This window comes from Apteryx rowi, unplaced genomic scaffold (genome assembly GCF_003343035.1).
Source record: "Apteryx rowi isolate R43461 unplaced genomic scaffold, aptRow1 scaffold_100, whole genome shotgun sequence".
In the NCBI taxonomy this organism is placed as follows: Eukaryota; Metazoa; Chordata; class Aves; order Apterygiformes; family Apterygidae; genus Apteryx; species Apteryx rowi.
The window spans coordinates 107,880-135,854 of record NW_020447198.1 but is presented as its reverse complement, the minus strand read 5'-3'; the positions used below and the strand labels follow the sequence as shown (position 1 = coordinate 135,854).

General features: G+C 44.6%; 1 protein-coding gene across 8 annotated transcripts in view; it reads left to right on the top strand.

Moving 5' to 3' along the window:
- Window positions 1-27,975, top strand: part of RABGAP1L (RAB GTPase activating protein 1 like) — a 268,625-nt gene that overhangs the window by 211,921 nt on the left and 28,729 nt on the right. Inside the window, exon 1 of one of the 8 annotated variants that reach the window (XM_026063187.1) lies at window positions 24,587-24,697. The exons of the other annotated variants lie outside the window; for them this stretch is intronic. Coding sequence (XP_025918972.1) covers window positions 24,587-24,697 — 111 coding nt within the window. Of the gene's footprint in view, window positions 1-24,586; window positions 24,698-27,975 lie in introns of those variants that run through there. 8 annotated transcript variants of the gene reach the window in all.

Genomic DNA, 27,975 nt, shown 5'->3' with positions numbered 1-27,975 from the left:
CGTTATGCTGTTTATTCAGTGTGCGATTTTCTGATGCAAGGTTAAAATAGAAGTCCTCATGGTACTTCTTGAAAGAGATATTTATGCATTTTCTTGGACCTCTCTCATTTTTTTCTCCAGCAATGTGTTGTGTGCCACATGATGATATTTTTTTATTAACTTTTCGAATTGTCTCTGATATGTGTTTATATGCTGTGTTTTGTTTGGAAAGTATTTTGAAATCCGTTTGAGGCAGATGGTCAGTGTATAGTACCTTATATGGTTTGAGCACATGGGGCCATGCGAATCTAAAGACAAGAAATGTAAACTTACTTTGCCATGGATGGGAAGGCAGCTGAACGGCTTGATGGTGAATCCACTGGGTGTGCAGAGTTTTGCACGTTCTGGCCATGGATGCAGAGAGGAGAGTTCGGCAGAGACGGAGGCAAAGTGCTCCCCTGCGTGTTACGCAAGTCCGTGAGGACAAGGAGGAATTATTGGCATGGAAGGAGAATTCAGGGTCTGGAACGATGCCAGGGTTATTGGGGTGGGAGAAAGTGGAAGATTCGCATTATCGTCCCCCGTCTGTGTTAGGCGGTAACACGCCACCCTTGTAAGGCGCCTAACTGGCTCTGCTGGCTCACTAGGCACGCGGCGCGTTACTGCGTGCAGGTACCAGGGGCACGAGGGGATCTCAGCTGCCTACTGGGCAGTTTTGCAGAGTTAAGCTAAGAACAGCTAAGCCCATGAAGAGGAGCAAACTGAAATTCTAGCCTAGGTAAGGTTGTTGTCAGGATTAATGGGATAGGCAGGAAAGTTGATCTAAACTAGTGAAAACACTGTAGATATGGTGGAGTATTTAAAACAGTCAATGCAATGTAGGTACTTTTGTTAAGAACGGTGGTGGTCTGAAATAGGCTTGTCTTAGCTCGGTGAATGAACCTTTGGTTAGAGCAGCTCTGTGCTTTACTGAGTCACCAGCCTGTGGTGGTGGGGTTATTCCAGGCTTCTTTCTGTGGAATACGGCAGAAAATGTGAAAGACTTAGAGGAACTCAATGTAGCAAAACTCGGTGCAAGATTTTATTGGAAGTGTAGGTGATATTTATTTTAAATCTGATTTCACTCGCACTCCTTCTGGCATAGGTTTGAGTCAGTCTCACACCCGCAGACTCGAAGGCAGCAAGACGTATGTCTGGCCAGGATCACTTGTGTGTGACGAGGGCGAGGCACAGCAGCCATTTAGTCCTCCCTACGTCTCTTGGGTTCCTCTTGATTGCTGAGAATAAACAGGTTTTTAGACAAGTCTTTTGTATTCTTTAGGAGTCAGTTACTATGATGTGATCTTTTGCCACAGAGTCTTGCTTACTTCAGCCTCTGTAAATGGTGGACAACGTTGCTACCCGTTGTTTTCAGTTCCTCATGGTGGGTGATTCAGCAGTGACATGCTGTAACCTTGCTGCAGGTCTTCTACTGACTGGTCCTTTGTGTTATGGCCTTGTAGCTGATCTAGCCGTGACAAGATGTTTCTTTTGTCTACCGCTTTGATTGCTGTCAGTCATGTCCTTGCTTATCGATACACACCGTTCTTGTAACCCTTCTCTATATTGTTTCTTCTGATACCTCTGCATGCAGACATTTCTGTTCATATTTCATTCAAACCAATCATTCGAACCAATTCAAAACCAAACGTTTTGTTATAGATCTCTGTGGAGCGATTGTATGGTGCCTTGAATGTGTTGACTCAGTGTTCCACACTAAATTAAAGCACCCAAAGGTTGAATTGACTTCAAGTTCACAGGTTTTGCTTCTTTGGACCAACTTTTCTCCGTTTTGCCAACTGAAATGAGAACCAAATCTGAATCACAGGAAGGTAACCTTTGACTGTAGGTGGCATGTTAACTATTTGATAGGCAAAAAAGAAAATCAGCTCATAAGGAAGAAGGTGATAGGGAGTAGTCAGTACGGATTTAGAAAGGGGGAATCTTGCTTAATGAACCTCCTACAATGAGATGACTGGTTTGGTGGATGAGGGGGAGAGCAGTGGATGTTGTTCCTTTTGACTTTAGCAGGGCTTTTGACACTGTCTCCTGTAACATCCTCATAGACAAACTGATTAAGTACAAACTAGGTAAGTAGGCAGTGAGGTGGAATAAAAACTGGCTGAACTGTCAGGCTTAAAGGGTTGTGATGAGCAGCACGAAGTCCAGCTGAAGGCCAGTCACTAGTGGTGTACCCCAGAGTTTGATACTCAGGCCAGTGCTGTTTAACATCTTTTTAATGCTCTGGATGATGGGACCAAGTGCACCTTCAGCAAGTTTGCACATGATACAAAGCTGGGAGGAGTGGCTGAGGCACCAGATGGTGCACTGCCATTCAGAGGGACCTTGACAAGCTGCAGAAACGGGCAGAGAAGAACCTCATGAAGTTCAACAGAGGGAAATGCCAAGTCCCGCACCTGGGGAGGAATAACCCCAGGCACCAGGACAGGCTGGGGGCTGAGCTGCTGGAGAGCAGCTTGGCAGCTGTGTTGTTCTGGTGGACAACGAGTTGAGCATGAGCCAGAAAAGTGCCCTTGTGGCAAAGGTGGCCAACGGCATCTTGGGCTGCATTAGGCAGAGCATTGCCAGTAGGTCGAGGGGGAGGTGATTCTTCCCCTCCATCAGCCCTGGTGAGACACATCTGGAGTGCTGGGTCCAGCGCAGGACTCCCCAGTACAGGACCCTGCTTGAGTAGGGGGCTTGGACTAGACGATCTCCATAGGTGCCTTCCAACCTCAGCTCCTTTATGATTGTATAATTAGATATTAGAATTATGGTATTTATTTACAAACAGGAGCTAATAATTACAAGAGTTGACATGTTCAAATAGGAAATTATAGTCTTGATAATTATCATTAGACGAGGTCCCAGGGAATGCAGAGGTTGTATGAAGTAGTTTTCTGTCTTGTTGGTGGGGCAAAACTTGTTCTGTTCAGAAAACAAACAAAACCCTTGAACGTGTTTTTTTCTGCTGTGAGTGAGGTACTGTGCTGCTTCTCACTTCTGTATTGATATGTGTAGACTAAACCTCAGATTGTTTTTAGAAAAAGTACCACACAACAAGTGTTGGGGAGTATTTTCACTGTGTTTCTAAACTAATGATTGAGACACAAAAACTTGAAAGCAGAATCATGGTGTAGCCAGGTATCATACTTTTGCTATACTGTTTTCAGTGTTCAGAACAGGAGTTTTAACATGTGATAATCCAGCTGCTCTTGCTCTCTTTTTTAATTTTTTTAGCTCTACCTGTCTTGGCTTTAGAGAAGGCAAATGGAGAAAGTGCTTCAGACTTTTTCCCTTTAATTTCACAACTTCTAAGTTTAGGTCATGATTGCAGGATCTAACCCATGGATTTTGAAGATGTTGTATTGGTAATGTTAGTTTTATAATGCTATTTTTAAAACAAATTAAAGAATATAGCATCAGTCTGTCCCTTGAGAACAGTTCTGCAAATGCAAAAAAAAAGCTTCTTTTAATTTAAAATTGTATATAAAATGTGGTAGAGAATATCTCATTCAATTTAGAAATATTCTTGGTAATTACTCACCAGGTCTGAATTTGGATCTTTTACCAGTGAGGAAAGCACTGCGATCAAAGTCAGTGGAATTAGAAATAGTGGTGTTATTTTCCTGCAAGCAATCATTGGAGTAGTCTGTGTTTTGGGGGGACTGTTCTGTGGTAATTCATACTATGCAATAATACTGCCTAAGAAACTTTCTGTTGTTTTTGGCATGTACATGTTGCATAGTTGTAAAGTTAGGATACTGCTAATGCCTGACTAATGTATTTTATCCCACATTTGCAGAATACAAGACATATATGCAGCTGTAAAAGATTGAATTTATGAAGTTATATGCCAAGACTCTTAGGGTAGACAGAGCCCAATATCATACAAATTTCTCTTTCCCACCTCTGAAATAGTCAGAGCAGAAAGACATTAATTCTCTGAGCAGGAGGTCAAGATGTTAATTTAAGGGTTAATAAAAAGTTAATGAAGGATGAAAATTTAGAGTTAATGAATAGGAGATTTTTACTTCTCTGTTTCCAGTTATTTTTCTAGTCTGTAGTTGTTAAATGACCATACCTTTCATTTTGCAATGGCCTGTGCAGTGAGAAGGGGATGTTCCTCCTAGTGTATCAGTGTGAGGTGAAAATGGGTTTGGGGGTGAGAATTTTCCAGCTGATCGGAGCAGGCTGTGTATTATGTCTGTAGAATAAGGAATTACCCTAATTTCCTACATCCTAGAATGATTGACAGTACTTTTTGTACTCATGCTTTTTATATTTTGGCTTTTTTTTTTTTTTTTGCACATTCTTCCTGTGATGAAGGATTACAAAGGTTTTTCTATGTCTCTGGAAGCCCTGCTTAAGGAATGAATGAAGAAAGAAAGAGCCTCTTCTAGGTTAATGAAAGTTAAACTTAATGTACTACTTTATTGAAACAACTAACACGTTCTGTATCCTCGTTCAATCTGCCTCAGCTGTCTCTTGCATCTCTCAGTGCAATATCTCATGTCAAGATCTGTACAGGTCCTAAGAAAAGGGTGATGTTTTTGATTTTAATTTAGGAAGCCTACAGCTTTATTCTTCCATTTGACTTTAGTCAGTTGAATTGTAGAAAGTGAGAAGTCACATTCTGAGATTTTCTCCATACGAATATGCTGGTTTGACAGTTTTCAGATAAAGAAGGGAGTTCTGCCCATTTCTGCCTTGACCATCCTGTGATCTTGTGAAACTGAGCAGATACAACATTGAAAACTGGTTGCCCTGCAGACACAGAAATGCTGTGAAGTTGAGCGTAGCGGCCTGGTAAGTGGGGAAATACCAGGAAGCTGATGGCAGCTTCTCCCCTCGCCTGCCCGGTGAAGGCCAGAGGAACGCACTGGAGGGGCTGCGCCGCAACCGGATAAAGGAACCTGCAAAAAAAGGGTTGGGGTAACAGGACAGCAGCTCTAAGGATACCTTCTTTTACATGGCTCATGAATTGCATTGAGTCTTTTTCTATTCTGTCATCATCATCACTGGGAGGAAAAGACTTGGTGTATTGAAGTTCTTATAAGAAAAGCCTCTTCTTAACTGGGTAAATCTCTCCCCTCTTTGGAGCCCAGGAAGAGCAAATAAGGCTCCTCAGCAGACCCAGCAGCATTAAAGCACTGCTGCTCTCAACACCTTAGGGGAGAGAAGCAAATGACCTTGAAAAAAATGGTGGCTTTTTCAATACAAAGCAAACATGCAAATTCTTGTCACTGCCGAGTACACCGCCAAGGTTATCGGGCCTTCCTGGCACACCCGCGCTTGTGCCAAGGCCATCGCGTGGTTCATGGTAACAGCTTCCCCTGCTGAGTCGAGAAGAAAAAGCTAAGTGAGCAGGAGCTATGCTAAACTTTTTCTCAATCAAAAATGGTTCTTTATATGGTTTTAAAATGGAATTACTTAATGATGTTGCTATTTAAATGTTTTGAATTCAAACACGTATCTTGAAGCTAACGCCGTACCGAGGTGGGCAAATTACTTTATCCACACGTCTGTTGCTGTTTTATCTGGAAGCAATTTTTTTGCAGGCATGGTTTAGCAAGAAATTATATATTGATTTATGTGAGTTTCAGTGGAACGTAATAAAAATAGCTCGCTTGTTCTCTGCTTTTCACTCTTTAGCATGTTCTCCCTCTTTGTGTTTATATGTATATATGTGTATCTATCTAGATTTTGGGGGCTTTTGCTATTGTGAGAGGTGGTAAAATAACACAAATGCAGCAGAAAAATCAAAGGAGATAACTGTAGAAAGGCTCTGAAATTGCACAAGCTTTTTATTCCTTTGGTTCTACCAGTGATGTATCTAATTAATCTTCTAATGTAACGGACAGGAAAAAAAATTGCTCATTTATCAGCTTCTAAAGAAAAAGGCCATACCAAATTGAGGAGAATTGCATTTAGATCTATAGAAAACACTGCTGCGCCTGTATGCGACTTCTTATTAAAAGCCAATGATCAATTCCCCTTGCTATGTCTGCGCTGTTATCTCTGAAGCGCAGAGCCCTGTTGTCATTAGAAGGAGGGTCATGTTTTTTAATGCCTGCTCTGTGTTCAACTTCAGCTTCTTGCTTTCCGTTTGGCTTTGTCGTGTTACACAGTGCAATGAACTGACATCCAAAAATCAGATTGGAGTGCCTACAGCGCAACCTGATCTTTAATATTATTGTCATCTTGGTGATCAGTGGTAACGACCCAGCGGCACACAGTTAAAAAGATCAGCTTTTGCTATGAATTACTGATATGAGTCCTGCATATCTGGTTTCCTAACGTACAGGTTTCTTGGATGAATAACATGGCTTTTCTTAGACATCTCACATGATACACATTTGTGATCATTTCTCTGTGAACCTGCACCGTTAGCCTTCATATATGAGGAGGACATTGTGTAGGCTCAGATGGATAGCACAAAATTGTAAGCATTTATATGTAATGATTTCCTCTGCTTTCCCAGATAATCTTAAATTGTCTCACCTTAATTCAGAATGACTATGTCAAATAGAACATAACAACAATATTTAATTAAATATTGTATTTGCCAAAAAGCTCGTTTGAATCAACCAAAATTGTTATGATTTTAGGTGGAATCATTGATTGTTTTTGCTAGGCGTAACTCCACATTTTAATTTTGGAAAAAACAGCATTTTATCTTCCATGCTCTTAGTGAAGGGGATTCTGGAAGCAATGCAGAGAACAACATAGTAAGTTCATAATAAGATGCTTTCCTTCATGAAGACACTTCTGTGATTCAGGACAGGCTGTAGAGAAAAATAAATGTATCCCAAGATCAATACTTACAGCTATAATGGAAAACAAACAAGACCCCAGGCTTTCACACTTTGTGGCAGAAGACATGTAAGTAAAGTATAGATGTAGCAATGCCTAGGAAGATCTCTGTGCCCCATATTTATGGTGGCCAGGAAGAGGTGCTCAGTATACTTTGTTGTCTTCAGCATTAACAAAAGAATTCAGGCTCAAATGGAGAAATTGTTTTGGAGGTGAAAATTCATATATGCTTCTCTTTAACTCTTTCAAGCAGTCAGATCTAAGGAAACTGATAGAAGCTGAGCAGTAAGTAGCAAAGCAGTAATTCGTAAGAAATCTATTTTCAGATACCAGAGACCTTGGTGCCAAGAGGCTGAGACCCTTGCTAGCCTAAGTCTTTGTATTGCCTGTGAGAACTCGCTTTTGGACTGTAGGACACTGAATATTCTATATTTTTTTTTAAACCCAATTCATGTGACCAAAGAAACTCTCTGTTCTTCTTTCTGAACAATACAGGAAGAAACTCCTTTGTCTACTAGCAGTTCAGTGCCAACAAAGCAAATTTCTTTTATTTCTATTCCTAGAAATCTCAGCAGACTTGCATTTGGAAGAGATTATATTTGGGCAAAAATTTCAAGCAGCCTGGTGTCATATTTGATCAGCCTTTTTGATGAATGTCTTTCTCGCAAATACTGTAAGCACTCTGCATCATCGTTTATGCTTATTTTATTTCTGTAGGTGTTACAAGACTTCAGGTTGTTGTAACCATAAGTCATGGCTTGTTGCACAAAGCTCAGGTAAAGCAGAGGCAATGGCTATTGCATGCAGTAGCTTCGGGGAAAAAAACCCAGTGACTGTTTCACTCTCAGAATAGTGCAGAGAACAGTTGGGTCCAGACTGTGCTTTTGACAAATGAAATGAAGCAGCAACTTGTGAAGCACTGTGGTATACTAACACCTAAAGCTCAACTTTTTTTCTTTTCTTTTTTTTTTTTTTAAGGACAAAGGCTAACGATATTCCTCTTTTTTTATCAAAGCTTTTGCTAATGAACAAAGATAAGACATTGGGGACAGTGTCCTTCTGCATTTTTTCTGGTGTTTGGTTTCTCAAGCACCTGCAATTGAATTTCTCTCTTTCAAAAAACAAGTGAGCAAACAAAACTAAGTATAGAACGACGGCAGTAGGCATTTTTTAAGTGCAGARGTCTGCAGTGACAGTAGAATTCAGAACTTCAGTCCTCATTAATAATTTTCCATTGCAAACCCCAGAGATTATTTTTGCCATTATTGATGCTGTTCTAAGTTAAGTCCAGTGAGTGGTTACTTGACTGTTACCTAAGCTATTTGAGCAGAAGTTTGGCGGAGTGCTTTGTAGTGGTAATATTCACATTTTTAAGACCCCCTCATCTCTTCAGAAATCACTTTCAGATTTCTCTGGTTTCCTGCTGTTAGTTTGCTTTTTGTTATTTACTGTATTACAACATTGTTTCTTTTCTGGAGAGTAAGTAGTGTAGTAAGCATCGAGTTAAATTGTCGATGATGTTTAATTTGTTTGTGTTTAGGCATAAATAACTTAGATCAGGCTGGTAACTGGAGGGGCTGGAGATAGCAGGCTTTGGAGGATCCGGTTGAAAAGCTATATCGAAATGTCGTAGTATGTTTATCTCCTTCTATTGAGGTGTTTCCTTCTAAGTAAGGATGACAATGTAAGGTTTTACTCGTTCACTCGTTGCCTAAGCCTGAAGTAACGTCCGGTGCAATGAGGAGGTCTCCTGCAGTACCGTGGCCACCGAGGCAGGGAGCTGCTGCAAATGTGCAGGTGTGCTGAGGAGCTGTGGAAGCCTGGTGGGTTTTGTGGGGGGGTTGTTTTGTCTTTTTGCGTGAAAGCTTTTAGTCATTGACTGGGGATGGCCAGTGGCTCAGAAAGGTACTGAAAGGGGATCCTTTATAGACAAATAAAGGTGTAAGTTTAGAGGGAGCTAGAGCCTCACCCTAAAGATTGAAGGCTGCCAAAAGCGAGCTCCGTACAGCATTCACATGCCACTTTCCTGCTCCTCCTAGCCCAGGTTGCCCAACATCCCTTATTTCTGCAACAAAAGTTGTAAGGATAGGAAGAAGTGGAAAGCAAAGCATTGCTGTGGGTCCGTGTATTGGGAAACCCTGACCACATATCAGCGTTTTTCTATTCCGTTGTTGAAGCAGCAGATGAGGATTGAGTCCTCCTTATGTTATCAGATCTGTGTATTAGTCTTTCAACTTCCTTTTTTTAATTAATGCAATTTCCTGGACAATAATTCTTAAGTAAAATCTGATTATGCAAGTGAAGTTAGTCGAAAGCCACGCAGAAAACATAAAATCCCATCACAGGGAAGAGCTTCAGAAAAAAACCCTGTACAGTCCAGGTGGAAAGAAGTTAATCTGTAGAATAAACATACTCTGAAATTGGGAAGTATAGGCACAAATTCATCGTGCGTGCATAGCTTGGGTTCAGAAACTGCATGTCACATGGAGTCACCCAGTTACTGTGACAACAGACCTGCAAACGGTTTCGCTTTAACAAACCTCCAGAGCAGCTACATTTCACTAACCTTGAGGGGATTCTTCAGCATTTTCCCAAATAGGAGGTATAGATGTGCGGTCACTAACATAAATGCAACGCGGCTTACATAGTTTGGAGGCTTAGAGGTTAAGGCCTTGACCGCTGAAAAAAATAAAACTAGAGCTAAAGTTCTTAGCAGAGTCAAGTGACTGAACTGTTCTTTTTTAATCTCAGAAATCCCCTTGTTAATCCATAGTTTAGGGCACGAGATCAAGGACCTTACCATACATCCCCATGAGGAACAGTTTTATAACAGTTGGGGTGAGCCACCTGGTCGTGCCACATGGGACGTCCCGTCTTGACACAGTCAGGAATATTGATTGCATTTCAGTTGGTCATGAGTAGTGGAAGAAATCTGAAGCGGATCAAGGCTTTGATCCCGCGTGCCCAGCGAGGATGCTCTGCCCTGCTCTGCTCACTCCCCCTCACGCTCCTCCTCTCCCCAAAGGCAGCCTGGTGCAAACTGCTGTTAAACAGTGTCTGCACCTTCTGCTAAACTATTTTCCTGACTTTGGGCTCTTTTCTTTTTCAACCCTTAGTGATCCAAAAAAAAAAAAAAAAGTCAGGCTATAAGTTTTCATGAGTTTGCAATCTAGCTGACCTGACAGAAACAGGAAAAAAAAATTCTTCACCTTATCACTGCCCACAATGTTTTAAAATTTTAACAGGTCCTGAGAATGGTAAATGTGATTTCTTTATTTCTGAGGTAGAAGTGAAAGCGGTCTCTTGTGGTGAAAGGAACTGCAGTTGGGTGACTGTGGAATATAGATCCCAGCAAACTTACTGTAAACAAAAGCTGGGATAATGGAAATAATAGGTTACAGGGTTGATTCTGCACTGCTGGATCAAGCTGCTTCTTGAAAGCAATGGTGCTAGTTTTCTTCCTTGCTGAAGCTCTTCTGGACATTGTCATCTTCCCATGGGCCCATATAGACCCAAACCCCGTTGTTTTTCATGCCAGCAGGAAACTCAGAGGCAAAGTGGGCATTATTTCTCTTGTAATATAAAGTGAAATATAAGTTTGTGTGGTAGTGAACTTCCTCCAAGTGTACTTAGTTTTTTCCTTTTTGAAGCATAGTTTGGAGTAGGGTGTATCTGCCTCTCTGAAGAGGAGAGACGTAACGTAAGAAACCAGCATCTTCCATTAAGGACAAAGCCTGGGACAGTTTGCGTGTCTCAGAGCAGGGTGGTTGGATGTGTTCTTGCAAAGGCAGCAACCATCTAGTCCTGGCTTAGAAACACACATTTGCTGTATTCCGAGATGAGCCAGAGCCATCTTCCCCAGCTGATGGGACAAACCCAAGCGCTTCAGGACTCGACAGAAATTCCTAGTCRCGGCCTGGGGAAGTGACCCTAGGAAGGTGTGAATGGGAAGGAGGTGCTGCCTGGACTTGGTAACCCTCAAAATCCCCCTCCTCTTGTTCTCYGACACCAGAAAACCTCCGGCTCTGAAGCCAAAGGGTTCATCACGGTCACAACTGAATTGTGAGCGAGTTAGGAGTGAGGGAGGGTGGTGGTGGGCAGCGCCACAAGTGCCTCTCATGCTCTGCCTGCTCTCACAAATCGCTCTCCATTAGGCAGCTTCTCCTGAGGAAGCACAGCGAGGCCCTAATGGCCTCGGCAAGCAGGAAACAAGCAGCGTATTTACAGATTCAGCACTGGGCTGAAAGCTCGCGTAGATGCTTCTTAGGAATGCTGGCTCTGCTGGGAACAGTGAAGAGTCCCTCTTTATTTTCCTCCCAGCCTTCCTTATTGCCACAGCCACAGGAGGTCAGGAGGAGTAATGCTGTACAGGCTTTTGTTGCAAGCAGAGTTTATAGAACCTCTGTTTAAGCAGGTGAACTGTTTACCTATACGCCTTACAGATTTTCAACCTTTGATCCATCGTTTATTTTACAAGATTATGTATCATCACTGGAATTTGGGGGGTGAGGGGATTGAAAAATGTTGAAAATCACTGATATAAGGGATTCCTAAGGTCTTTAGGGAATGATGAAGGCATGTGTAGAACAGCCAGATGTCGTATGGTCATATGTGTCTGGGTTTCATATTTCTTTCCTTTTTTGTTGCTTTTATGATGAAGATGAGTTATAACAATTAGCAGGAGGATATATAAGTACACACTCAGGGAGGCTTCTCGGAAATAGCAGTAATGATGGCTCTGAACTTCTTAATGTGCCTTACACTATGCTAATGGATGTAAACCACCATTTTATTCTAAAGGAAAATTTGCTGATATCAGAAGAGGAGGCTTTGCTGCTGCAGAAGTGTAAAGAACACACAGTAGACCATAATATAGGAAGGTATTAAGCTTTTATTTTTGTGACCTTGTCCAAATAGTAAGTAGTTACAATGTAATTTAATCTGAAAGTCTGGAAACCTTGACAATTGTCAGAAAATGATATTTCAAGACATTTCATGTGTTTTTAGCCTATCTTCTCTTCTAAACTCCTAAGCTTTGTTGATGCTATTTGCTCTTCCACTTGCACTTCTTTTACACTCCTAATACGCATTCAGAACCCAAGACTCAGGTTTGTCTGTACTTTCGCATACTAAATCACTTCTCCCCACGACTTTCCACTGCCCGGAATTTCCCTGGCTCCACGTCTGTACTCAGGTCCTTACTGACTTCCTGCCACGACTGATGGCCCCTCTGTCCATCCTGCCAAGGAAGGGAAGCCCATCTGTGCTTGTACTTCTGTAACTTCCCTTTTATGGCCTCTGCTGATGGTAAGAAGGTTCCTGACAGTATCAGGAAAAGGGTGAATGGAGCCCATCTATATTATGCTGAGCCTTAGCCCTGCATATACTATTGGGCCAGCTTCAACAGGCAATGAAGGCAGCTGCTATCCCTGCAAGCCATACTGCTTCCCTATAAATGGGGCTAAGCACTGGAAAATGAGCAATATTGGGTCATGGCTAAGACTGGGGAAGTACATCTGCAAAGATTCATTTATGAAAGTGGAGAAAAACCTCCCTTTTGAGTTTTGATATAGTCTTTGGTTCTTGAGACCTAAAATAAGAGCATCTTCTTCCAGTCATTCACTTTGCTCAAGTTGAGGGAGCCAGCAGTTTCACCAGACACTTGACTCTCCAAATATCCTGGAGACGAATGTATCACAGCAACTCAGTGAAGCAGAACTTTGTCATCTCCCATTCAGAGGAGGGGAAGCTGAAGCAGATGGTGGAAACTGCATGCTCAGTCACACCTAACACAGCAGCAGCACAAAAAGGAAAATGTCCAGGTATAGTCATTGATGTGCTTCTCTAGCAACCGCCTCATATTGTTCCCAATTAACTACTGTAGCCTGTAGCTCATTTTCTTGTATATGTGTACTAGGAATCTCTCAGGACAATCTGTTGTCTCTATCTCCATTTCTTTCCTCTGAGACTAGTCGGTTATCTTTGATAGATTCTCTTAATTGGCTCATTAAGGAAATGGAGGGCATCTGTCCTTACTGTCTCCCATGTCAGTGAGCCTCGGTTGCCCTCCTTTCAGCCCCAGACAAACTGAAACACAAAATAGCGCCAAAGGTGTCTCTTGAGTGCGTAGCCCCCCAGGACCCAGAAATCGTATTTATGAGGATTGAAAACGGCCAATGTGCTGATTCTTCAGAATCCGTAGTTTGCTGCCTGGGAAGCAGATAATGGCTTGTACACACTTCATCCCATTCACGGGAATGTGTTGTTTTGGGGCATTGGGCAGAGTCAAATGTAGGTGAAGAGTTTCCCTGCTCTTACAACTAAAGAGCAAATTTGGCTCACGTGCCCAGGTGTTACCAAAAGGCCGATTTTGGTGACACAAGGAGGGCAAAGAGTAGGTCTTACTCTATTTCTAAAGCACTGCATAAATACAAGGCACTTGGTAAGGGAGGCCTAGAATAAGTTATCACTGCTCCTTTAGAGGAAGGGAAAAGGCCACTGTTTCCCCTCTTCTGTTCCATGGAGAGCACAGACAAGCCACGTAACGCTGCCCTCCTGTCCTGACAGCCTTCCCGCACCACTTCCAGTGGGTCTCGGGGTGTATGGATCCATGCTTGTGCCTTGCCGAGAGAGAACAGCTCACACACATTTGACAGGGGAAAATGATTAACTGTTACAATCTGGCCCCAAATTCAGTAACCCAGAAAAATCTTTCATTCAAAACTCCTGTTTAAGTCTTCCATGAAACGCATACACGTGGTGGTGTTCTTGCTGCTCTCGTTGGTCAGTTCTCTTTTAACCGGTACTGCCCATATAATGATTGCTCAGCGTTCACATGGGACTGGCTCCAGGAGGTGCGAGAAAGAATATGATTTAGAAGAATTATTTGGCCATAACAAGGGCATCTATGAAGTCGAGATTTGGTCACTCTAAGGGTTCTTAGGGAGCAAATTCCTTTGGTGAATGCAGAGGTGGCATCAAGATAACATGGAGCTGAAATGGTGGGAAATACATTAGAGAACCCCGTAGCTGCAAACGTGCCGTATAGTCAGCTGTCACTAATGTAGCAAGTGTGGTCTGATATGATCGGGTTTGAGCCATTTCAGATCGTTAATAAGTAATTAACCCATGAGGTGACTGTAAAGGATGTCATTTTAATCAAGATTGAATTATTACCTGGCCAGGCGTGCTCTGGAACGTATGGGTACACATGCAGAGCAAAGCCCCTTTGCCCCGTTAATTAAAGATCCTGCGCACTCTGGAAACGCCCTTTAAGGATGCCCACCATATCTGATTAACAAGTTAATGCTGCTCTCCTTTCTGCCATTCAAAGGACACCTCCCCAGCTTCACATTCAATTTGTCTTTTTCTGAAAAGCTGCTAATTTCATGCTGCTTTAGCCCTGCAGCAGAGAGCCAGTTGCTAAGCAACATCCCAAATAATGAATGGGCCACAATCGAGCTGCTTTTCTGCAGCCGGCCTTTATTTAGTTCTTTTTTTTAATTATTATTATTTATTTAGCTAAACAGATTTCTTCCGTAACTTGGAAGCAAAGCTGTAAGCCTCTGAGTTGCAGCGTTGTGACTTTATTTGGACATCTGTTTGTCTTTTTTTTCTAACAGCGTTCACTACCATATTTTTCTGTTTTTCCTGTTCATCAGCTCAACAGACTCCCCATGATATCTGTTGAGCAGGAGCGGCATCTATGAGTTTGCAGACAGTGTCTTTTAGAGGCATGGCTGGCCGCAGACCGCTGTCTTCGGTGCGAGATAGCAGCTGTGAACCTATTTGGTCCCAGCGGTTGATGGAAGAAGAGGAGGAACAGAACAAAGATGGCTTTAAGCCATTTTTATGCTTACTTAATTTCTGGCTGCTTTAACTTCAGCTGTGTCCACACTCCAGCCTTCCCTGAGCCTAGCTAGAGCGGTGAAGACTGCGAGGAGGACAGTTATCCTTAACCCCCAAGGCTGTGCTGGGAAAAGCCCTAGCACAGAAGCGGTGCTACAGGATCCACTGCATTTTTGTGGGGTGGGGCTGGGCCAGGGGCCAGGGCACAGATTTGCCTTTAGTTGTATCAGCTGGAGGAGCAGGTTACTGATACGCTGTTTGTTGTGCAGACTCGCTGCCAGGGAGTTTGTGGTGTGGAGATGACCTTGTCGTCGGCTGCCCACGGACAGACGAGGGTAGCTGAGGGTAACCGAGCTGTTAGCCTACCAGCTTCTCTAGTYGTGCTCCCCAAATTTATTAGAACAACAAAATTTATTTAGAACAACAGGTACCAAACTGTTTTTTCCTTCTTTCCCTTTATATTTTTTCCCCTTTTTTGTTTGGCATGCAGACCCAATATTCATGAGCTGATTCTCTGCACTGTGCTTCTCCCACAGCTGTTGCCTTTTGGTCCTCTGCTTATGGCCTTTGGCTGCGAACTGCCTGACAGTTTCTTTGTCTGTCTGTTGGAGTTTTCATCATGGGCTTCTTCTTGGTAGAAAAACATTTTCCTGCTTCGATGGTGCATCCGTTACCTGACCCTCCCTGGAGCAGCACAAAGAGGAGCCCATAAATGCTTGGTTTTGTACATGCAGTCCTGCGGAACAGGGGCTGCGCACGAGGCCGAGTGTAATTTTTTTACATCAAAGGAAGATGAGGAAAGGGAGGTTTTAAGTCCAAATTGAATTTTCCCCTTATTTACTTTGAGCGTTCAATTACCATTTTGGAGAACACAGATATTTCTGAGAGGGTGGTTTGGCTCGTTCATTTTTAGCTAGCTGTACTCTGGATTTTTCAGAATGAACTCTTGGTTTTGTTGTCATTTATGATGTAGATCTATCACTTGGATGTCCATATTTCACGTGCACCCAGAGGAATGTTGATTCCAAAACCTTAGCTGATCTGTTACCCTCCGTGCTTTTTTTTTTTTTTTTTTTTAATATGGTTGAGATTTCACAAGCCAAGTTGTGCTGTTTGTGTTAGTGCGTGCATTTTGGTGCTGTTATTCACATGGCGCTCAGAAATGTGCTGGGTGCTCCAGCAAGTATTTAAGTTATTTCAGGTATTCTCTGAGCTAAGTCCTGAAGAAAACAAAGGAGCCTTAGAATGATCCGAAATGCCCAAGGATAACTAGTACTGCCCTGAGAAGTTGTTTCAGGAGCTTTCAGCAAGACTGAGTCAACAGATCTTACTTTCATTAATCAAAGAAAGAAAAGGATCTTTCGTATGGGAAGATGTCAGATATTTTAGGGGGCTGAAGATCGTTCTTAACACCTTGAATTGCACCCAGAAACAGGCAGGGGGCTGGTGCAGATGGGGATTTCCACATTTCTTGCTGGGGCTTTTCTCGTCTGATGTCCTGGGCTTTTGCTCCGTACATGCACAGGTGCCAAATCTGCATAGGAATGCAAACAAGACTGACACAGGCAGCACAGATCATATGTTCCCAATAGAAGAATAAAGAAGGTGAAATTAAAAATACAGTATTGTCCAAAAAATGACCTGAATGTTTTGCAATGTACCAATAACAGATGGCCAAAAGCACTGAGATCCCAAGTAAGGACACTGGATCATTAGCTCACAGTAAGCTTTTTCTCTTGCTGCTGTTATCCTCTGTTATGAGAGATAAGAAGACTCTGACTTAAACGTTTCTGGCCTTTCTCTATTTCATAGTCCTAAATAACGTTGAGAAAACCATCCTGTTGTTTTTATTTTTTCCCCCAAGATGGTTCAGTAGGGACACCAGCAGTCTCAGTAATGCCAGTACCGCGCAACATAAGGAACAGGCTGTGTCCAAGAACTGCCAGCATGAGTCACTCATTTCACTCACCTTAAAACTCGGGGCAGGGGGCACTCGTTAATGCACTGCTAAATCAATTGCCAGTCCCTGGGCAACTCTTCCAGCCCCGGGAGCGTTGCTACGTCTGTCTGTAGGCCTCCAGGTTATTATGAAGTTCCCCAGCAAGACATATCTACAGAGCAAAACAGCTGCGTAGCATTCCGGTAAAACCACCGCCGTCTGGTTGAGAAAGGGGATCCAGTCCTTCCCCAGTTTTACCGAGTAATTAGAAACGGAGTCGCTCCCCCACAAATGCAGCAGGAAAGGGCATCTGTAACCTGTCAAAACATTACATATGCCATTTGGATTTACATTGCGTATAGAATCCATATGGAGACCGCAGCATAGCTTTTCCTTTTCCTGTTAATTATTAATTAGTTTATTAGTTTATTTTCCTTCTTTTTCAGGTGGTATCATGTTTACGCCATTAGTTTAAATGGTGCAGTTTACTGTTGTTACAGACGAAAGAACCCTCGGGGTTTATTTTTGCAGTCTGCAAAAGAGTGTTTTGTGAACAAATGCAGGCACAGCCTGATTTTCCTCCCTATTAGCTTCAGCTGTAAACACAGAGCAGATCTTTCCAAATAGGAATGGAAGGGAGGCTGCACCTGCGGCCTTGTCATTCGTAAGCAACGTTAAAAAGAGAGAAAGCAAAAGAAAGTTCTCTTCTTGGGGAGGCAGAAATAGGATGTGGAAATACCTCCGGTCTCTGATGTCTGGATGAAGAAATGCCTCATTACCGTGTAGAGAGCGTTCCAGCCGCTTGTGTAGGAACCTGCCTGCTCTCCCCTCCGTACAGACTGTCTGAGCTCAGAAAATAAGCTTATTAGGAATCAAGACAAGTTAATCTTTAAATCATATGTAAATACAGAAGCTTTTCTCATTGTGGTATATTGAAGCATTAAATGGAGATGCAAATTTTCCCAGCAGGAGACTAGATCAGCACAGTTAAGCACTGAAACAGTTTGTCTCCCAAATCATCTTCTGCGAGCAGAATTCCCCTTTCACTGCACTGTATGGTGCTGAATAGGGGCTTAGTGGGAAAGGATTATGCGAACCTCAGATTAGCGGGTGCCGCTGGTAGCTGAGCTGCTTGCACAGCCCTGATCTCCTTTCCTCGTCTGAACCTAACCTGTACAAATTCCTCCACCTTTGCTTGTCCAAGGGAGCACGAAGACTTAGCTGACTTCCGTCTGCTCCGGCAAATGGATCTCTTCTCAGATGCTTTCTTTATCAGATCCCTGTCCTTTATCTTTGCTGTGGATATGTACTATGAGTTCTGTTTTCTGTACTTTTTTGGCTACATTTTGTACTTTGACCTCCAAGTTAGTGCTTTAATTTTTAACTGCAGCCTTGTGAGACAATGTTGTATCAATAGTTTATACTTTTAATGCATAATGCATGAAATAGTATCATTTCAGAGTCTTCAAGCATTCCTCAGTCTAGACTGCTTCTCACAGTCAAACTGTCTCACTTTTATACCTCAGCCACCCAGGTGCTTGGACTAGTCTGTCCAGTTTGGTGCAGTTTATCTAATACCATGTGCCATTTCCTGCTCACCCACATCATTTCGGCCTTAATTATTCTTATCTTTATCTCGTCTTCCGGGTAATCATCCTGCTGATTTATTTTTCATGTTTTGGGATGTGCCATTATTATCGTGCTATTTCACATGGAAAGGTCTCTTCTTTTCCATTAGGCTTCTCTCCAGAGTCCAGCTGGGGCATCGGGGGGCAGAGCCCTCTCCGGGGCTTTGCCGTGGGGCTTTACACGGGGCTCGGGGCTGCCCTCGCAGCCCTGCCTCCTCATCGCCCCGGGGGCTGCAAGACAGCGGGTTTGTGCCTGGCGGCATAACGATACCTATCGTTTTGCATTTGCCAGGCATTTTACCGTTCTTCATCTTCTCAGTCCCACTGTGAGGGAGGTGGGAACTGTTAATCCCTATTTGGGGAGGGAAAGGTAAATTTATAGAGTTTTAGCCACCTTGAGAAACAGAGTCAGATGCGGGTTTAGTTTTAGAAGCCAGGAGTCCTGAACCCCAATCCGAGTCTCTTCATGTGACAAAGGCCACTTTTTAATGTGCTACCTGATGTTAATTAATATCTTTTTGATTAATGATCTCATTCGCTCAATTAAAAGCCAGTAGACCACGGTTGAAGATAGTGATAGTTATATGTTTATTGTATGGTTATTGTTAATGTGAAGATGATGTTCCTCTAATGGAGCTTTTTCTCAATAAAATCTACTTGTTCTAGCTTGTCAGATATTTGAATATTCAGATCCTCAGATCTCTGAATCAAGCTATACTGAAGTCAGTCCAGGAACCCATATAAATAATTCTGAGTGCAAAGCAGTACTACTACAATAATTCTCTTGAAAAATATATTTGACCCCAGTTTTTTTCTTTTAAATATCAGTTGATGTGATTAAGTGCTACAGTTTTAAAATAAATCTCACAGTAAGGACTGTGTGGGATCAGTTGATTGCGGAGCTTAGTTCTCACTGGCATTTGCATGGTCAAAATGCCACACGGATGTTGTTCGGCTCTTGCGTTGGGAGCCCCAGGGAATGTATATCCCAGGCGCTTACTGTGGCAAGCAGACCGCTCCTGCTTGTCCCTTCGGCAGCCGGATGGGCCTGGCTGCATTGATCTGGCGCTGAGGGCAGAGGCTGGAGCCAGCGGCCGCGGCCCTGAGGCTTGCTTGGGGCGCTCTGGCGCTTGCCTGGGCTCCCTCCCCCGGCTGCGGTGCTGCGTGTTTGCGGGGGTCTGCTGTCACTGAACGGGGATCGAAACGAATCCCCCGGCGAGAAGGGGCGAAGCACGACGCGGGCCTGCTGCTTGGCCCGGAGCTGGGCTCTGAGCTGCTGTGGGAGCCTGCCTGGGCCTTGCGGATGGCTTCCGTGGGCACGCCTGGCACGCAGACCCGCGTCTCCCCATCCGGGCGCCGTACCCGTACCTAGGCTCGCTGTCGCTCGTCATGCTCGCTACCTAAATCCTCCAAAATCCTCCGTTTCGCTGAAAGAAAGAGACGGCTATGGAAGAAATAGGCTCAGCTGTGTTTTAAGCAGGTTATGTGAGATTCTGCATCCAATGTATGCCCTGAATGTGATGCAACATCTGTTTTTTCAAAAGGCAAAGGTTAGGGCTTCCCAAAATCTCAGATGAAGAGTCGACAGACCTTTTAGTTGCTAGCAGTACCGCTTCAGAGATGTCTGCCGCCTTCCGTGCTCCTCTGCGCCGCTGCCTCCGTCCCATGTGCCACCGTGGCTGCTCGGGGGCCGTGTGCTCCACCGCCTCGCTGGAAGGACCCCGGCGCCCCGCAAACACACGCAAGCAAAGAGGCACCCCGAATCTGCACCCGCTTCCAGCAGGTGAGGAGGAAGTTCACGAAGGGGGATATTTCTGTCTGACAGTTGACATCCGAAGAAAACTTAGTTCAAGAGAGGAAATAAGTGCTAGTGCCCTTAGAAAGTGCAAGAGGCAGTATGGGAAAGAGATATGAAAACATAAATTAAAAATGTGAGTGTAATTAATTAGAAAGTGAGAGAGAGTTAATTTGAAAGGCTGTAAAATAATCTGGAACAGACCGAGCTGAATCCTAATGGCGCTGTACCTGTTGGCTGGCATTCCAGCTGCGCTGCTTTTCCATCTTCTTCAGGTTCATGTCGTTTTTAGAAATCAGAATGGGTGGATTTGTTTTGGCCAGCTTCACACTCTTGCGATTTACTCGTAGTTTCAAGTAAATGTAAAACCTGAAACGCAATGCAAGCTTGACACGGACCCTTTTAAACTGCATGCATTAATAACCTTCTCCTTGAGAAACAGCAAGCACGCAGACCAGAATTAATAGAGAATACGCTTTTAAAAATATGGGGAGCAAGCGACCTTCAGAAGCTTGGGGAGCTATCGGCTGGCCTGGTATCCCACCATTCACAGTGCTCGTGGTGAGGCTAATAAATAGTTTTGCTTTTTTTCCATGAGCTTTAAAGATCATCTCGGAGCTAGGTGGAGGGGGGAGCGCATTCCAGCGCGCCGGCTTGCTGGCAAAGCCTCCGCTGGGGGCTCGCGGGCGCCCTGACCCCTGCTCCCGTGGCACGAGGGACGTGCGCTCTCCCGAGCAGAATGCCTGCCCTGGCTGCAGTCTGCAAAATTTTGCCTGCTTGCAAACCGCAGGAATGCGGCACAGCTGCACATTCGGAGGAGTTCCTCGTGTAAGTATGTATGCTCAGGCGCGTAAAGGCCTGATCCGTCCACGCGTTCTGAGGATTGGGGAGCAGCACAGGAGCGTACACCCATTTATTAAAAAAAAAAAAAAAAAAAAAAAAAAAAAAAAAAAAAAGCCTGTTATTTGACATTTTAAATAAAACTTGGAGAAGCAATTGGTGAATGTACAGATTAACCAGAGCCTGCCAGCTGCTTTCATCGAGGGCATTCGTCATGAGCAATCGCTTGGTATTCAGTGCTTGCTTTGAATCAAAAAAAAGTCTAAAGATACTTACTTCCTGCTGTTTAAAACTGGAGCAGAGTTAGGAATAAAACTGTCGCTTTCGCAAAGGCTGTATCAGCACGGTAGTAAATGATTTGCTCATTAATTCCCCAGGCTAAAGACGTTTGTGACGGGCAGGCAGACACTCCCCAGCCTTTGGTTCCCTTAGCAAAGCTTCTCATCTGGGATCGGCACGGCAGGTCGGCTTCCAGAGGACGGCAATCCTGGTATCCTGGGGTGCTTCAGGAAACTTAGGGTGCAAACTAAATATTTGGGATATTTCTTGTTCTCTGATTGTCAGCGGCCCTTTTGGGGCGAGGAGAGGATGTAACTTTATTTTGCCATTCACCATATTTAACCTGTAACTGCGTGTTTTTCACTGATGGTTGTAGTCACAGACAAACGCGTTTGAGACGCGCCGTGGCGGGGTGGACGGGTAGCAGAGACCGCCTGGAGCGGCCGTAGGCGCCGCCGCACGGTCTCTGCAGCCCCCCTGCCCTCCTGCCGCCTTCCCAGCTGCTTGCGGGAATTACTGCCGTACAAATCACGGCTCTGGAGGGGCGCTCTCGAGGATGTGTCACGGGGGGACCTGCTCTCCCGGGCCTTGAGGAAGGCTGCTGCAAGGTAGACCTGGTGTTATACGCAGAAGCGCCGTTTGAGGCCAAGAAATAGGACGCAGCCCTGCATGTTTTCTGTGGTTTTTGGTTGATAGCTCATCCGTTCAGTACTGGGAAACATTTGCTGGGGGGAAGGCTGTATTTAAGTTCGGGTGGCGTGTGTAGTCCAGCCCGGTGAGGTGACCGAGCGCGGCCCTGTGCGTGCCTTTGCCTCTCCGGTTTCCCTGCTAGGACTGTGTCTGGACAGACTTGCATCCTTCAAGCGGTTTAATTCAAGCTGAAAAACATCTTTTTTAAAGTAAGGATACACATTAGTCAGCATCCAGATCAGTAGTTACGCTTCTTGCGATTGCTAGTTAGAACATGCCAAAATTACCAGCCCGCAGTTAAGAATACCTATGAGAAGAAAGATCCAGCCAATAACACAACGCTGAAATGTAGGTTTGGTGGTGTTAAATCATTGGACCCTGTCTGCTTAAGGGAAAAAAAGGGAGCATAGATTCCGGTCTGTAATTTCTTATAAATAAAAGTCCCTGGAGCCTGTACGGAGGGAGGGAGCCGAGGCGCTGCAGCTGCCGACGGCCTGCGTTCGCCCCCTCCTGCCCTCGTTGCAGGGCTCAGTGGGGCTCTCGTAGCCCGGCGGTGCTCGTGGGCATGCTGCGCGCTCAGCTCGCTCCCTGCACGCGTGACGATTCAAGGGGAGTTTCGGCCCCGGCGCGGTCGCCAGCGCGGTGGCGTAGGAAGCCGCTCGCCATCCCTCTGGCGGCAGGTGTCCGTGTGTCCGGGCAGGTGTCCGTGTGTCCGTGCGTGCGGGGAGCCCAGCCCGCTGCAGCCCTGCGCGCCAAGGACGAGCGGCTTCTAGCATTAGGCTTTTAATTTTTGCTCGAAGGAAAACCCCTTCCCCACCCCCCCGCAAAACGAAACCGTGAAACTGAAGAGGAAGCGATCCTTGGAAGCACCCCTGAAGATCTGAGCCCGTTGGGGCGCAGCGGGTATGAGCTCGTCACCGGGCCGGGAAGAGCAGCCTGTGAGCTGGAGATCGCTTCTGCAGCCCATCCGGACTCTCCCTCCTGCGTGACGTATTTGCAACAGCTTTGCAAGCCGGTGTCTTTGAAGAAAAACAGGAATTTGTAGTAAAAAGAAATGCATTTTAGGTGCATTTCAAGTCAAAAATACCTTTCTTCCTCCTGCAAGGGTTAAGCATGATCAGAAGCTGCTTTAGTCTCAAGGATTGTACCTTAAGTGCTGCATTTTTGTTTGCCATAAGCCTATTAGAAGGCTGTTTCCTAGCAATCACATGTAAATTCCCCCCCCCCTCCTAGTTAAGTGAAGGAGATGTTGAGTTTTAATCCTGAACACTACAGCTGTTGCTCAAGTTTCCTATTGAAATGCAAATAGCACCTGGTGCTGTTTAGATAGCCGGGCAGGCTTTGATAAAGATACTTCAGAAGCGCAGGAAAAGAGAAAAGCAAGGTTGCTCTTATCCTGTTTGCTCTGGAAAGCGAGAGTGGAACCAGATGCTGCGGACAGTCGGGCTGGGCATTTCTGCAAGGGTTGCAGCAGCCAGCCCATACTCTTATCGGGGGCAAACGCACAGCTGAAGTGATTTATATCGCTTGCGCAGGTAGGATTTTTCCCCAGAAGAACACGCCTCTACCAGCGAGAGTGAAACTGTAGTGGATGAGTCTGAAGAGAAGTGCTAGCTTGGTGAGATGTTTTTTCTTGCTGAAATACAGTTTTGAGAATTTTGATTTTTAATAATCTTTCCCAACTTTTTCCCTTGCGCTGGCTTTTCCTCTGCGTCAGGTAGGTGTTAGGATTAATGACTTGGCAAGCCAGAAGTGGTTTGGAAAGCTGCTACGCTGTTCAGGACTCGTAGGCAAGAGATACCGTGTCTCTTTGCAATTAAAAGCAAACCAGTCCTAGATTCATATTAAAGACCCTCAGCCCTGGAAGCGATCAGTTGGATAAACTGGTTTTATTTCACTTGGAGAGGCACAAGCTGAACAACTTAGAGTTTGCAAAGCGTCTGAGGACTGTTGTACCCTGTGTTACAAATGGAAACGAAAGGGTTTTCGGGGGGGGGTGAGGTTGTGACTTAATACCGTCATCTTCCTGCTAAAACCTAAAGGCCTCTGACTGCTACAAGATGCAGTTCAGATCTGTGTAAAAGAAAACGTGAGCGCTTTTTGGGGGTTTCTAAGGGAAGATTTGGAAACTCGTGGAAAATTCCAAGAACGCCTGAAAGAAATCATCATTACACTGTTCTCTGCGAATCTACAAAATAAGCCAAAAGAAATAATTCATTGGGAAGGAAGACTCTGCTAACAGGAATATCAGCTTTCTGATATAAACCGGATACAAAGAAAAACCTATCGCAAAAAAAGCTGGAGGCGAACAGAAATAACTCCGCTCCTGCCGTCAGGCACTGATGGACATTTGTTTGCTTAATAATAATCCGCTTTGGCTACTGCGTCTTCGCCTGCGGCCTCGTGCTGGAATCCAGCCTCCTTCCCAGGATTTCTTCAAGCCGCAGCAGGTGCCGCGGCGGCGGCGCCTGTCGAGAACGAGAGCAGGTGTTTCGTGTGCGCGGGATCCCCGGAAGGCTCCGAGGCAGCCCGGCGAGGGAAATACCTGCGGGAGCTGATTTGCTGGGTCACGCTTTCCCGTGACGCTCCTTCCTCGTTAGCGGCTGCAGGTGGGTGGGAGCCACCGCGGCAAAGCGAGGTGAGGCTCGGCTCGGCTCCGCTCGGCTCGGCTCCGCTCAGCTCGCCGGCGCCCTGCGCACCCGCGCTGGCTGCTAACGGCCGTCCGCTCCCAAAATGATGGAAGAAATCTCCATAATGGTGGCTTACGATGCGCACGTCTTTAGCCAGCTGTACGATGAAGACTTTCTGGCCAATCTGGTGGCGGTCAGCAAACCCAAGTCTGTGGTAGGTGGTCCTGTTGCTCCTTTGCCTATAATGCCTAGGGTTATACTCTTCCAGTAGTTCAGGCCTTCTGCTGAAAGCGAGGTAGTAATTATTTTCTCTTTTTACTATATTTTTCAGAAATTAACAATTTATTCTAACGGAGGTAAAATTATTGAAATAATACTTTTCTGAGCTACGGACGTTAGAAGAGAATGACTTGCTCTGTAGGAAAAAACAAATATTATTTTTGAAATAGTATTGAAATAATTGAAATAAAATAAACAAGAGAATGATTGAATTTTTCTAGCAGCGGAAGCAATACGAAGTGATGTAAACACTTTCCGTAGCTTAGCATGTCAATTAAAGATTCAGGCCGGATGCTCAGGAGACAGCCAGGGTCTGCAGTGTAGGTCACTGTTGTTCATGAAATCTGGGCAGAGAATCCGGCCTTTATGTGAGAACAGTGATTTAACACTTTTATACCATATTATATTTTGAAATCCGCATAAGCATCTGTAAAAAAAATTTTTTTAGTTCAACTACCAATTCCTTTTTTCATAAATAGTATATATGCATGTATAGTATAGACAGGGAGATTCCAGCACTTCCATGGAGCTAGCTGTGTTGAAGTCACTGTTTTCCACTCTAAACTTAGGTACCAGAATTCATCTTTGGCCTCAGATTCTGCAGATGACCCCAAGTGCGAGCCAGCCCACCTTGAATCAGTCAAAAGAAGTCTTTGAAAATAAAAATGAATGCATGGGTGTTGAGCTTAACTGGAAGGCAGATGCAGATCAATATTCAGTACAAATACAGATCAGGTTAATTATTCAGGAGTCCAGCTAAGCATTCCTGTTTGCACAGTTTGATTTGTGTATGTATTTGTATCCATGCACTGCGTAACTCTTAGATATAGCTGAGGTAGCTCATCTAACTGTGACAAATCAAGTTTTCTTGGAAAAAAATTGCTTTGTGTTATAAAACCTCTCTGCACATACTTACTGTTTGTTTTCTTCTGCCCTTCCCTGCTCGGGAAATCCCGGGTGCATGAACTCGCCTCTCCTGCATCTCCCCTAGACCTCTACCTCTAAAGCAGAGTTTTGCCCAGTCCCCATTTGTTATGATGCCTTTTTTTGTCTCTGGCTTCATCTAAGCTAGACTTTAAAAGGTATATTAGCATAGTTAGCTAATAAATATGGAAATCCAGTGTAGAGAAAACTGTGCTTTAATATGCTTCACCTGACCTGGTTAGAGACGGGGCTCCAAGTATGCTTCAACCCAACCAGCATGTTAGGCACGGCATCCTTTTCTACCCTGGATTTTCTAAATATGTAATAACCCTTTAATTCCTTGTCTGGACGAAGCCTTGTCGGTCGTAGGTGATTGCTCGGGCAGCATTTGTTATTCTGAGCAGAAGCCCAGAATAGTGTCGTCTCTCCAGCTGGGCACCCGTGCTGCGATCCGATCGGGAGGAGCCAGGCAACGCGGGCTCTGCGCCGAGCGTCCCCGAGCTCGCGGCAGCCCTAGCGGGGCTCCCGGCGCGGCGGCTGCCTTGCGTCGCCCGCTGCCGCCACGGCTGCGGTTGTTTAGAGGGAAACCGTCGTGCTACAAAACCGTTTCACGGGTGGCTTACGCTATCACTCGGAAAGGCCTGCTTAAGTGGATGCGGTGCTCGCCCCCAGGTTTTGCACGGTTTGGGGGCACACGTGAAGGAGAGCGCGTGGTGCCTCTCCCTTTCTGTGTGTGTTTTTCCCCAAATCGGCTGCGCGGAGGGGAGGCGGGAGGAGCTGGGGTCAGGAACGCCGCGTTACCGCCCGGGCTCATTTTGGAAATATGATGAAAGAGCGTATTTAAAAATTATTTCTCTGTGAAGTAACACCTTATCTCCCAGTAAACAGAGATAGTTGGGCGGAACAACTGTAGAAGGGAAAAATATCACTATTACTGCTTTTGATAAGATATGAATGATTAACTTCAGAGTAACTGTGTGTTCTTACCAGCGCTGCGGCACTTCATTCTGAATCAAAGAGTATTAACGTGTTCCAGTACGTTATGTTACCAGCGTTACCAGGTTAAGATTTTTTTTTTAAACAGGATTTACATAGAAAACACGTAATCGCTCTTTTAAGTCGGTTTTGAAGTATTTTAAATAAGCAAATAGTAGGGCAAACAACCTGTAGGCTTAAGGTGCCACAATTAGACAGAATTAGGTTTGGATTAATTGGTGTGTGGGAGCCTGCGCTCCTCAGGGATGGGACTGGGTGACTCCAAGTGCCTTCCAGCTCTCTGCTGCCGTGTTTGATAGTGGAGTTTGCTGCAAATCCTATTGACTCTGTTCTGGTCATTTTACCGCTTTGCACAAGGTGGGCTGCTTTACATCAAGTAAGATTTTTGCAGAAGGAACTTGCAAGGATTTTGTCTCCCAAATGGTTGGTTGTTGGTTTGTTTTCTTTTTAAAATGCTCAATGAATTTAAGACCGGTATTAAATCCTACTGTTGTCAGAAGTAGCTGAATACCTATTTTATAGGGAGCTGATTGTACCAAAGGCTTGACTGAGCTCTGCTCCCCGCCAGGTTTCTGGTCCTCAGTGCTGCCATGCAAGTGCTACAAGAAGTTTTCTTTCCCTGCCAGTCTCACATTTGGCCTGAGAGCTGAAAAATATTAGACTTCAACTGTCTAGTGCTCTCTAGTATGAATTGTCATGAGACAGTGTTTAATGATAATTTTTTTTAGCCATGTCAAGCTTTTCTTTATTTTGAGAGTTTGTGTTAATATCACAGATATGTTTTGCAATCTGGGATTCATCTGTTTAGTTGCAAAATTAAGGTTTCGTTTATTCTTAAAGACATTCCTAGCATGTTTCTCTGATTGCAGAGAAAAGCTTAAAAATGTTCTTTAATGAATAGTCCAGTGATAACTTAAGCCAGGCTCCTGGTTTTGGATGCCAGGATGGCTTTGTTGTGGATCAGGAAATCTTGCAACTAGTAAAGAAACACAGATTCTGTAACAAGCCAGGACGCAGAGTGGTCTCTTGCAGAGATAAGGTAGCCATGTGTTGCGATGCAAAGTTGCAGAGGGTTAATACGGAAAGCAAAGCAGGCACAGATTATAAGCCCTCCGTCTCGCTGCTGCGTAAGGGAGGAGCCGCAGAAAAATGGTAAGACCGCAGGAGAAGCCAGCCCTGCTTAACCCAAGACGTACAGCTCTAGTGGCTCCATGGGTGAGGAACTTGCACGAGGAAAATGAGCGCTGAGTTTTTGCTGTTTCCCAGTTCACGTCAATTCTAGTTGTATTTTTC